General features: G+C 40.6%; 1 protein-coding gene across 1 annotated transcript in view; it reads right to left on the bottom strand.

The window, feature by feature from the left end:
- Ncam2 (neural cell adhesion molecule 2) overlaps nt 1-10,976 on the bottom strand; it is a 343,990-nt gene extending 333,014 nt beyond the window's left edge. The window contains exon 1 of the mRNA XM_051191784.1: nt 10,683-10,976. Coding sequence (XP_051047741.1) covers nt 10,683-10,737 — 55 coding nt within the window. The 5' untranslated portion in view covers nt 10,738-10,976. The remainder of the gene's footprint in view (nt 1-10,682) is intronic.
- Nucleotides 10,977-13,549: the final 2,573 nt, after the last annotated feature.

Raw genomic sequence — 13,549 nt, 5'->3', positions numbered from 1 at the left:
TTGTCCTTTAAATAGGTAAATTAACATTGTCTGGAGAGACTCCTGTCAAGTACCTAGTCTAATAGTATATATGAAATTTACTTAAAAACAATGACCTTTTACCTTTAACTCTCGTCATTGAAAATTGCATTCTAGTATCTGATATGAATACACACATACACAATATATATATCCTTATCATATATAGTTGATGCTATATTATTCATGATTTGATAAAGCTTGACTGAGGATACAGAAAGGAAAACCAGCCTCAAGCTACAGAGATCAGGCAATGGTGATACACATATTTAATCCCAGGACTCAGGATTAAGAGGTAGATGGATCTCTGAGTCCAAGACCACCCTGGGCCACCACACAGTGAATCAGAGCTCACACCTTCAATCCCAGGATTTGAGAGGTATAAAAGGTAGAGGAATTCAGTTTGAGAGTTAGTCTCCTGCCATGTTGAGGAGAGCATAGCAATCTGAGTGAATCTGAGGAGCAGTGAAGTTTGCAGCAATCTGAGGATCGCCTGTTTGCTCTTCTCATTTTCAGCTTGAAGGTTGAACCACAATACCAATTTCTAAGATGAATGGATATATATATATGATTGGATATGACCAAATAATCCAATTTCAGAGATTTGGAACATTGCTTGCTGTCAGTATGTAGAAAGTCACAGAGACTTGCAAATACAGTTAGGTATTTCTGAAAAGTATGTAACATAGAATATGGCAAGCTCTTCTCATGCTTCTTATATACAAAACACATTTTTTTTTTTGCATAAGAGGGGATTTTTCAACACCCTATTTCCTCATATTGATTGTGTTTTGTGACATATACTGAAAACAATGTTGTGATGTTTGCTGTAAGAAGGCAAAAATGAAATTGTTCTGCCCAGGTCCTATATTCAATAATTTTATCTATAGAAATCAATAGGTTAAGCACAACTATAACTGTAAAAAATAGTCAGATAGCCCAGTATTAAGAACATTATAGAGCTCCCTATATTGGACATATTGTTTTAATTTAAAAGGGATAAGATATCGCTCCTGAATGTTAGGATGCTAACCTAAACTACATATGGCTCAGGTTCAATAATCAATTGCACTACACACACACACACACACACACACACACACACACACACACACTTGATATGTCTTTCATTAATACATAAAACAAAGTACGTATTTATTTTTGTGTTGAAAATATGCCATTGTTATGTGTCACACAAATCTTACCTGCATATTTTATAAGCAAAGACAGGCCTATAATATTACAGTTCATAGTAAGATATTTTATTATTATTATTATTATTATTATTATTATTATTATTATTATATTTGGCTTTGGAGACAGGATCTCTCTGTGTAGCAGCCTTGGCTAGCCTGGAACTTGCTTGCCTGGAACTCACAGAGATCTTCCTGTCTCTGCATTCCAAGAGTTGGGATTAAAGGCTTGTGCTACCACTGCCTCCCTGTAGCAACATATTTTCAGCTCCAAGAAACCAAAGTATTATGAATTTTTGCAATAATAATATCAAATCTTAATAAATACAGTAAGAGGAAGAAAATGCAAAACGTCCAGATATATGTACCCTGGTTACTAGAAGCACACAACCATAATGATGCCATCAGTTAGGTCACATTTTTACTTAATAGTCTTAATTTCAAGGTACGGAAGTCAAATTTCTACTGCTATTTGTGCCCAGGTACTGCAGATATTTTCATCAAAATGCAAGCCATGATCAAGGTGCAAGGACATTCATTTGGAAGTGATTTTTTTTTTAAAGTTAGAGCAATAAAGTAAACGATAAGCAGTTTGCACAGTACAAAATGATTTTCCAGCCTCTTCAGCTTCTATTTTACTGTAGTATTAAGTGGTATTCAGAATTTCTTATATGCCCTATACAAACAGACACTTGTATTGGAAGAAAGTGCATGTGCCGGAGTGGAATTTCTTCCCTTGGATTTGTCTGTATGCATTGCTACAGCTTTCTCTTTTACTGAACAATCTTGCTATTGACCATGTAAAAGCTAAAGAACTGGAAAATGACTGCATCAATCAACACAACGTCTACACTATGGCACACCACCTCGCTATATCCCTTTAGCGAATTCAGGTAGTTTCAAGAAACATAGATAATAGCACAACCAACTGAAATACAGCTTGAATATATTTAATGATCATTGACTATAAATTTTGGATGGCAGGGCAGAGAACACACTTAAAAGCTCTACACAAATCAGTCACTCTCAATCTCCGGTACATCATCTATGAAATATGATTTAATCAGGAATAAATGAGGTAATGAGTCAAGTGCTCACCACAATTACATGGCATAAAATTGGCACTCGAAATATTATTCCTTTTAACTTCTCTTGGACATTAATGAAAACATTTTCAGCTCTGTATATGCAGTAACGAAAATCTTTGAAAGTCATTTTGGTTTTTAGTTTTCAACAACTATACATATAGTGTATGAGTGTTTTGTGAGTGTGATGTTAGGGATACAGACAATTCTATTAATACGTGTGTATATGCATAAATATATGGATGGATGTATTTGCAATTAAACGTGGGAAAAAGGATCTAGGCTGCCATTTCCATAATTTTCTAACATGTTTTTTTGTTTATTTACTTACTTATTTTCAGAGGATCTCAATGAACCTATAGACTCTTGATTTGCTAAGCCGGCTTGCATGAGTGGCCCCGGCATCTACCTACCCTTACAATGCTTTCACTAAGGTAAGCACCCACCACTGTGCTCAGTTTTTTTTTTTTTTTTTATGTGGGTGTTGGTTGTCTAAAAGTCAATGAGTGGATTTTCTTCATTTGGATTTCTTCATGTACCTCCTTTAAATCTAAGCCATTTTTCATACCCAGGTTTCTACATTTATAATTATTTGCACACACTGATTATGCACACACACAGAAACATATAAAATATATCTTTAATCATTTTAACTCTCCCTACCTCTCTTACATACAATTTTTTTTAAATTTTTGTTTTGTTCTAGCCACCCAAGAATGATTTTAAAAGCTATGAACAAGTGAAGAAAACTATTTAATGAAAATATGAAAAAAATTGCAAAGTTTGAAAATTTCTTCAAAACCCTACACACTTCAAATATTAATTAAAATATAAATTCCAGGGATGAAATATAAATAGATGATGAGTGAAGGGGAGTAATAATTGAGCAGAAAAAAAAAGTAAAATCATTATTTGTTTGGTTTTTTTTTCAAACTTCTGTCTGGCATATATAACTATGTGCCCAAATGATACTTGTGTATTTTAAAGAAAATTATAAATCAACTGAATTTTCCAGAAATACTACTTCATCGTATTGTTTTCATTCTTTCTGTCATATAAGGTCAGTACTTCAAGTACTACCTCAAATCAGTCTTCTACATCATACTCCCAAGGGCCACGCCCTTGCTCTCAGCCATGCCAGGGGGTACATTTGGGAGGCAGAGACAGGCAATCTCCGGGAGGTTGGGAGCTCTGAGTTAATGTGGTCAACATAGCAAGTTCAAGGACGGACACAACTACATAACAGAGAGAACATCCTAAAAAATAATTGGTAAAATTTACTAAGAGATGTATTTGTGCTTTTAGAGAATCAAACCTATGTTCACTAATTCTCTTCTCATCTTTTTCCTTTGGTCCATCCAGCACATAGCCAGTAGCCTTACACACATCTTTATCAAAATGCTTTCCTGTCCAATATCCAGGTCTCAAAAATCAACCTAAGTATCAAACTTAGCTTGGCCTCAAATGCTTTCTGCTTTATGTAGCCCGAACTATCCCATCATGGAGACCATGCCTGACCTTTCCCAACCATCCAATACTTTAGACAACTGCATAAATAGTCAAACTGGAAACATTCAAATGGCTTATTTCTGTCCTTTGAACAACTGCATTCTTTTCTACTCTTTGTTCATGTTTTTCTCTCCTCCTCTGTGTCACTGTCTTCATTGACTCTATCCATTCTGAAGCTCTCCATTGCACTGAGGAGGAATGTAGTTTCATGAGTATAGACAGCATTTTAAATGTATCTCAAAATCATGTCCTGATTTCCTAGTATTCACACAAGACAACTGTATTTTCTGTGTCTTGGGTCACCATGATTAAAGGGACTGGAAATAGGAGAGTGCTTCACAATTGAGCTTCAAGATGAACAGTCAATGGATTTTCATTAAGATAAGGGAAGAATGACAAGGACTCTCTCTGACCTTTGAATAATCAATCATATGACATCGTCTACGGTTTCACAACATTTTGCTGAATGGTTTATTGCTTTCTCACATGGATCTTTTTTTTTTTTTCCAATCTATATGCTTTTATTTTCTCAACTACCAACACAGACTGCCATTCCCTGTCAACAAAAACAACAAGAATTCTTAGAAATAAAAAAAAAGGGACAATGAAATAAAAGTAATGACTAATTACTAATTCCAAATAATGACTAATCATAATTAATATAAGTTATCAGATCCTTTATTTGTATTTCATTTTCTTCCCCATAAAAACTAAACTTAAAATCTCCATAGTCTTTACAAACTTGAGTGACAAAGTGACAATAACATTAAAAAGGAATATAGTTAGAAGGTACTCTCCTGATAGCCATCCAGTGTTTATTATTTTACCACCTGACAAAATGGCACCAAATTAAAATGTATCTTTGTGCATTCATGTGAGTGGTGTGCTGTGTGTTGTTGTTGTTGTTAAAACTGGGCTTAGTTGGTAAGATAGATGGTTCCCTTTACAAGGGTTGTGAATCAAACCTGGTTTCTCACGAAGAGCAAGTATGCACACTATCAGCTGGGCCACACATTCATGCCCACTCTCATATTCCCATATTTCCAACTTTGTGCCAGCCTCCAGTTTTTAATTTAAGAAACACATAATTGACATTAATACAAATAACTGACATATATTTCATATATTTCTTAATGTGAGCCACTGACAGGAGCATATTTGACAAAGCAAAAGCTACACACTTAAAAAAGTCCGACTCTCCCCCTCCCAGATGCCACTAACTGTCCATAACACTTCTGTGAAGAGTTGAGGTCATGAACTTCTCCCCACTCCTGGTCGTAAGTGTGGTGAGCTTGATCTTGTTCCAGGCTTGTGTAGGCAACCATAGCTGCTGTGATTTCATGAGTACAACTGGCCTGTCCAATTCAGAAGATGCTACTTTGTTATGTTTTTCTGACTCTTACAAGCTCAAAGGTTCTACATCTGTGCAAAAGTTTGGTGTTGTGTAAAGTGAAGTTAAGCTTGTGGAACCTAAAGCTCTAGTTATTCCCCATGTAGTTTCTATTTGATACTTACTTATTTATCCCAATCATGTGAACTCTAAGCATCCAGTGTAACTCATAGCTCAAAACCATTTTACTGACATCTTGAAGATTACAAACTAATACATGTGTCTCATGACTGTACATGGAGCCTCCTACAATTGTCATTATACAATGTGTACAACTGTTCTATTACTTTTGCCTAAGAAGGCATCTGCAACAAAGCAGACGTAAAGAAATAAACAAATAAGTATGTGATGGACGGATGAGAGCTCCAGCCATCAATGAATTAGACAGTCTCTAACCATACAACATATTTCTAATGGCAAAGAAAACTTTCATGATGTTTATATAATTGAATAAGTGAGGTATTCCTGCATGTCATTACATTTGATTTGCATGCTTATCACTGAATATGGTGAACAACACCTGGAACAATATGCTTGTTCTTCTACACTGTACCTGTAGGTATCACTATAATGGCTATTCCTCATGGTTGAGCATCAAGATCAAGCAGTAGAATCTGTTCAGCTCAAATTTTTAAATGAGCAAATAGCTTTTCTGAAATTTTCAGTTGCTTCTTCAAGGTCAAGAGATGTTTGGTAGCCTGGGCTTTACTCTCTGAGAGACAATGACTTTGAGTTTTGCTGTGGGCCAAACACCTATACTCAAAGTTTCTGAAGCATGTCTTTCCATGTCTAAGATGACAAAGATTCTCAAAATTGTCTTGCACCCACTTTAATTATTTAAATCTAGAGAAGCCTGGCCAGTCACATCATATCATTTTAACATATCTGATGATACTTGATTATATGGACACAGCAAATGTACACACTTCAGAAAAAAATCTGTCACCTATTTATATTAGTACCCTTATAGTTTAAAACAGCAAAGATCCATTAAAATATTTAAAATGGCACCACAGAGAAGTACATGTGTTTGCTGAACAGTTAATGACAGCTCGAGTCTGTTAAGTGCAGAATGTTTCCTTTAATAAAAGTGCTGGTTGCTTCTTAATGTGTTCTTCTATCATGTAATTTGGAAAATTAAAACTAATTTACAATCTTTTAAATAGTCCTTGCCTCAGTAAAATTGGCCGGGTATAAAGATGCAAGGAATTCATCATTTTCTGAATTCCATAAAACCTGAAAACCAAGCATACTTCCTTTATAAGAATACCAATATTATTTAATGATTGTGCATATATATATACCCAGAGACAGACTGATGTCATCAGGATAAGACACAACACACTCACAGCCCAGACTCAGTCTTCTGTCTCCTCCTAACTGAACATTTTCCTTTGCACTATCAGAAGTGCATTGTTAAGATGGTGATTCTGAAAAGATTAGTTAAAGTGATTTCCCCAATGTCAAATGCCAGAGAAAGCAGCAGCCCAGATCTGCAGACTTCCAGACTTCCAAATGTGGACACTCTACCTGCCTTTTGGCTCCTGTACCTGAAAACAAGCCCCAGTATTCATCCTGGTTGCTAGCTTCAGACTAGCCAGCCCCTTCCTCCGTTTCACAACAACAAACCAGCTCGTATGAGAAAGAAGGCCACATTATTTACAAAGATCATATGAAGCTTGACCTTTTCCCTTTCCCGAATGAGGTCCTTTTGTTCCCTTAATTGCATCTCCTGTATGATATTAAGTCTGAGAGAACTGCAGTCCCCTGTGTCCATGAAAACACCCCTCTGACACTCGGGACTTTCCAACTTGCTCACTGGGATCAGATTCAGCTTGGGAAATGGAAGTGAGGGCAGCAGGCAGCAAGCCTGGGAGGGAATCCTCTGAGCTGTTGACTGACAAAAAAAAAAAATTAGTTTATAGAGCCTATCTTTCCTAAGCTAAGTGGACATGCAATCGATTCAACAGAAATCTCACACAAAGAGGATGCTGGCAAAGAAATCAGAGCAGGGTACCCAGATCAAGGTTTTAGGAGAGGCCATCAACTGTTTCAGCATATACATAGGAGGCATTTGTGGACTAGTAGCTAGTGGAGACACACACACACACACACACACACACACACACACACACACACCTGTACTCTGTCTTCAGCAGGTACAGATCTCTAAGGGTCAATTACTTATTAGCATTTTCCAAGAAGGAATAAGTGTAAGCAGATGTCCAGATTCACTCACTGAGGGGGCCATTTCACAGCTCCCTTCCCAATGGGTTAGACTTAAGGATGCTGCTACACATGGCTAACATTAATTGAAAGAGAGTGGACTAGCATGGCTTGGTTTCAGCGGAACAACACGCATGTGAGCAACAGTAACAGAATGGCATTAATCATATCAGATGACTCTTACAAGAAAATGAAAATGGTCTTAAACATGCATATAGTCGGTGACTCAATCTGTTCCTATTTCAGGTTGGGGATGATTTGACCAAAAGACAAAAAATACTCCATTACTGAGAGACACACTTCAGATTTATGATAGCAGAGGTTGTGACCAAGTCTTAAGTTAAAAACAATTGCATAAGCCAAAGAATTATATATTTCTTTCCATGGGTAACTACATTCATAGCTGACAGCCTTCCTCCATTAGCTATTACTCCTTCAGTGGAAATGGTAGGCTTTTAAAAGAACATTTCTATTTCAATTTTCATAATAATTTGTTTTAAAAATGCTCTCACTAGCATAACAACAATACAGGGTTGAAAGTAAGGGCTAGAGCTATTAGGCCTAGTTAGCTAATTATGGTATTGGCATCCACTTAAGTTAGCTGGTTTTTCACTTGGGTCATTTTCGTCCATTCAACTGTTGTGGTTCAAACGTTTTGACTGCTTAAGAGGGAATACATCATCAGTGCCTTTCCCCACTTTCCCAAGCAACAGCTTCAATCATGCTGCATAAAATTCCCTGCAAGTGTATTGTTGGAAACATAAATCAGCCAGCTGAGCCTTTAGTGTTTCCAAGGCAAGCCTGAGGGTCACTGGCTGGTAGGTTTTCATGGCTCCATCAGAAAATAAAAATATAAAAGAATAAACAGAAATGTGAGTTACACGCGGTTCATTAAAAAAAGAAAAACAGCTCCCAGCGGTGTGTCTGATACTTGCTGCTGCACCCTTAATTAGAGAAGAAAACAGCAGCCTGGAGAAATTAGAGTCCAGGATAAGGACTTCTGTTTCCAGGCATCTTTGACTTCATTACGACTCATAGCACAACAATACTACATGCTTTTTCACACAAAGGCTAGTTCCCAGGGACACTCAACCATGGCTCTCTGGATACACTAGACCTAGAGATCTTCTTTACAAAGATGCCATCCTTCTGCCCTGTTTTATTGACAAGGAATATGGGTTCCCCTGCAGGCATGCTTCCGTTCCACAGTTCTTCTCTGTAACTACCGTGGGTGTGCTGATTGTAAATCAGGAGAATCACAATTTCAAATGCATGCTACGCATAGAGACCAAAAGTGTATCTGTCTTTATGTTGCTGTTTCTACCTAGATACTTACACATTCCAACCTCCCTCCCATCCCTGAATTCCAACACACTTAGCATCAGCAATGATGGATGTGGACTCCACAACTGCGTAGATTTTCACCAGACATCTCAGAGGCTAACCATCAATCTGCACAAACTTGGCCCATCTTACTCTGCACTATGCTCACTTAATTGCAATTGTATCCTAGTTAAATTCTCAACCTGTCTCTCCAGATCCAGACCTGTCTGTGATGTAAATGAACAGTTAAACACAATCAGCAGCCTTCCTATAAGAATGACAGCTTTGTATCTCGTAGTGAACAAGTGTGTGCTGATCTTTGCAAGAGAAGTGAGGAAATTAATGAAGGAGACTAATGTTAGCTTCAGATGAATCTATCTGCAGTTATTTTTCTGAGACTGAAATATTTCCCATCCTATGTTAGGATGAGGAAGAGAGGATCTCCTGACTGAGACACTTTATAAATGAAAGCAATACCCCGTCAGCGTGTGCATTCTCACTTCAGGACATAAAAATCTGCATCCAACCGCGGTTCATCACTCACTAACACTGTAGTTTGGGGGGGAAGGACAGAGAAAGGAAGGCTTTACATCCAAAATGCCAAGCCCTGCTGAAGAAAGATGGAAGGACAGTGTAACAGTGTGTGCACAAGAGAAACCACCATGTCTTCCTTAAAATGGAGTTCTACCACCCCCTGCTGGACCAAATGAGCAACGACGAAGATGTGAAAAAAAATGCCTAGAATTGGATTTACAGAAGATATTTTAACTTATCTTGCAATTGATTAATTTCGCAGAAAATGCAGCACAAATAATATGGCATGTCAATACTTTTCAACCAAAGGAAAAACCATGGAAATTCCCATTGTCTGTAATGACTTCCATCATCGCACATTTTGACATTTTGTCTCCCCAATTAAATGTCCAAACTTGTCTGGACAGTTGAAAACCTTCCGAACGAATGTGATTTTTTTTTTTTTTTTTTGGTATGAACATGTACTATGTAAGCCAGAAAGATAAATGCGTGTCTTCTACACAGAGACTAGCAGAGATCGCTTCCACCAATTGTCCCTAGGGTTATTCTACCACAGTCTTTTATCCTCCCCAACACAAATAGAAAAAAAAAAAAAAAATGCTCCCCAATGCTCCCCAATCTCCCAAGTCCCTTTCAGGTGTAATTCAAATCGGATGTTAGAACGTGTTCGGATTTTGCTCTATTCACGAGAGGGTGGGGGGTCAAGATGAATGCCTGCAACACAACCCTAGTTTTAGCCATTTGCTGTCTTACAGCATCTATGGCCCGTTAGTTTCCAACATAAATAAGCCATCAAACGCTCACTTCACAGCCAAGAATAGGTGTTGGGAAAGGAGAAAAGAATCCCTAAGAATTGAATTTCTTGCACACCACAGAGATTTTGTGATAAACGACTTTACCGCTGCTAGTTTTTTTTTTTTTTTTTTTTTTTTTTTTTTTTTTTGCCGCTTCTGTGGAACACAGCACCGTGCCCTACCCTTCGGCAACCTCAGATATTTAGCTATGAATATACACACCAACACACTCATCCAATTTCGGGTAATAAGAGAGAAAGCCAGAAAATAAATAAATAAATAAATAAATAAATAAATAAATAAACCCAGCAGAAGCAGCGGTCCCCCCCTCCCCCGGGTCTCTTCCACACCGATGCCTATCCCCAACCCTGCACGGGGTCTCTTCTTAATTTAAGGGTCCTTCGAGCAAACGGACAGAATTTTAGGAGCAGCCAAAAGAAAGAGCTAAAACCCTAACAGTCGCCTCAAGAAGCACCGCAACTTTGGTGCCTGGGTCTCCCCGGCTCTGAGCTCCGGGCTCCGGGCTCCGGGGTGGCTCGCTCGCTCTTTGCCTCTGGGGCTTGGGTGGAAGGGGGAGGGAAAGTAAGCAAGAAAAGCCGCACGCTCCTACCTTGCCCGCTACTGACAAGCAACCCGAGCAGGTAGAAGGAGAGGAGGTGGCTCATGTTCAGGACGTGACACCGGCGGACACTTGCAAAGTTATTAAGTCCAGTCCCGGAGAGCGAGCCTTCCGCTGCCACGGCCGCCTGTGCTAGCCCGCCGCCGCTCCCGGGTGGCTGCCCCAGCCGCCCGCAGCCCGCGCGCTCCTCCTCGCAAAGTGACTGCAAGCTCCGCGCCTTGCCGCACTATATCCAGGCGGCGGCGGCGGCGGCGGCGGCGGCAGCAGCGGCCGCCGCGGCGGCAGCGGAGCCGGCGGGAGGAGGGCGGGGGCGGGACGGGGCGGGGAGGCGCGGCCCCGGCGGATCCCTCCGCGCGCACGCCGTGCGAGCCAGCCACGCGCGGCCCCGGGATTCGTCCGCAGTGGAGCCCAGGCCACGGGTTCGAGCCCAGGCGCCACCCGCTCCCAGGAGAGGCTGATGTGAGGTGGCCAGGGCAAGAGACAAACGATCCGCGCGGATGGCGCACGCTCACGCCGTGGCGTCGTTTACTTAGAACAGGGGAGCTCGCACACTTGTAGCATCCTCCTCTTTCCGCCCCCACCCCAGCCCCGCAGGTGTGGAACGGTCCCTGAGCGCAGCGGAGGGGCCAGCCTCGAATGCATGGGGCTCAGAGAGTTAGGGAGGCAGGGGCCCTGTGGAGCAATCTCTTGGTTCCTTCACAGCAAAGGTGGAGGCTCTGTGTCTGTCTGGGATTTGCAAGCTGTGTGTGGCCTGGCATCTCTCCTCTAAGGTGGAGGGTCTCTGTCCTCTAGCTTAGTTGGACCAAGAAAGAAGTGCAGTGTTTTGGAGGGCCAATTTATCGAGGTGGAGGGAACACACGGGGTGGGGGGAGTTGTCTGCTGAGGACCGCGCTCTGCAAGGGTCTTGGGTTTCCTATGTGCTGGTTGTCCAGGATTACCACTGTGAAGTTACATCTCCCTGTGAGAGCATTTAGACAGGGGTCTAGGGTGCAAATGGAGGAACTGAGCTCAGGTTCTTGCTTGTCTGTCACCTGCAAATGCCACCACACTCCATCCCTCACGACTGAGTGTAAGTGTCACCTGCAAGTACACCCACCCTGTCCTCACAACTGTTTGAGACTGGAAAGCACAATGTGGTTCTCTGGTGACAGATCCTTTCAGCAAAACTCTGGTGCTGATCTCCATTTCTGCTGAGGGAATTCGGAAACATTTTGTCACTTTTATGTGACACCTGTGACAAGAGACTGGTAAAAAACAGACTCTCTGGCCCCAGGGCTCTTGTCTCCACCCAGGGTCATAGTAAACAGCTGCATTTGACAACCGTTCCTTTAGCCAACACTTTGCTCTGGCTCCTTAGAATGGTCAACTAACTCACCCCAAACCCAGAGAGCTCCCTGGTGCTTTTCTATATCACCAAGGACAGAGACAAAGATCAGGGTAGGCACATGTAGGGACTCAGAAAACCAGACCATGCCACAGAGATTTGCTTCAGCGAGTGTTGGTGCGGGGCAAACAGGGCTAGCAGGGTACTGAAGATAGTACCTATGAGTTGCTCTTGTGGACTAAATGATGCATAAAGAGTAGCTTTCTTAGGACCCATGGGTAGCCTTTGTGGAAAGCAGAGGTGAGGGGAAGCTTCTAGTCTCCAAATGAGGCATGCTGAAACTTCCTGAGACAAGTAACTCTGTCCTCCTCCTCCTCCTTGAAGCTCTGGAACCTCTTTTGCATTTTGGTTGTATAGTAGGCACTGCATTATTGTTTCTGAGTTGTACCAAGTGCATTTATTGATCTCATGGTCAGCAATTTTCTGGGAAAGGGTGGAAGCCAAATGTATATAGGTGTGAAAAGTAAACAACTAGTTTTTTTTTTTTTCAGTTTGATTTTCCTATGGGATTTCAATCCTATGGGATTGAAAGAAAGCCCACATGCATCAGCCACCATAGAAACTCTTACAAAACTAATACAGGTGACAAGAAATCTCTTCCCCCCAAAGCTCACAGGATTTCAGTGTGACATCAAGTACCTACTGCAATTCACAAACATGTCTGTGCAAGCACATGCAAGCACCTGCACACACACACACACACACAGGAACAAGGATATACGCTTAGTAATGAAAGACATTGTTCTGCAAGTGTCCTTTTTTAAATTATTACAAGCCAATTTGTTTTAAAGCCTATAATTAAACTGTAACAGAGAACTAGTCAATATTCTGTAAATACATTAGAATACTAGATTTCTTTAAGGTGGGGACAGAGAAAAAAATGAGAGGCATCGATGTTCCATCACCCATTAGTGGAGTTTCTTACTAGATGTTTACATTATAATATTCTATCCATAGCCCAAAATCAGTTGGTATTTATACTGGTATGTTTTTGGAGAGAGAAACAAGTGTGTGTGTGTGTGTGTGTGTGTGTGTGTGTGTTTAGCTTTTTTGTCAGTGTGACACAAGCTAGAATCCTTTGGGAAAAGGATTTGAAAATTTGCCCTTTGGACAGGTAGGTTCTGGGTTGTGTAAGAAAGCAAGCAGGCTGAGTGAGCCATGAGGAACTAGTCTGTAAGCAGCATCCCTTCAATACCCAGACTTCAGACTTGAGTTCCTGTCTCCAGGTTCCCTCCTTGAATTCCTGCCGTCATCATCCTTCATGATAGACTTTGCAGGTTGGCTCATGTAAGCCAATAATGGTTTGACTCCCTGCTTGCTCTTATTGTGGTGCTTTATCATGTCAACAGAAAGCAAACTGTAACAGTGCAGAAAGACTGAACAAAATATTGTCCCTCGGTTGTCTATACAGGAGATATTTGATCCTTCCTCAATCTCAAGGAAGAGGTCAGCCATAAACAAAATCTTAGCAAGC

Source organism: Phodopus roborovskii, unplaced genomic scaffold, assembly GCF_943737965.1.
Source record: "Phodopus roborovskii unplaced genomic scaffold, PHOROB, whole genome shotgun sequence".
In the NCBI taxonomy this organism is placed as follows: Eukaryota; Metazoa; Chordata; class Mammalia; order Rodentia; family Cricetidae; genus Phodopus; species Phodopus roborovskii.
Note: the sequence above shows the minus strand (reverse complement) of the source record. Positions and strands in the feature narration are given on the sequence as shown.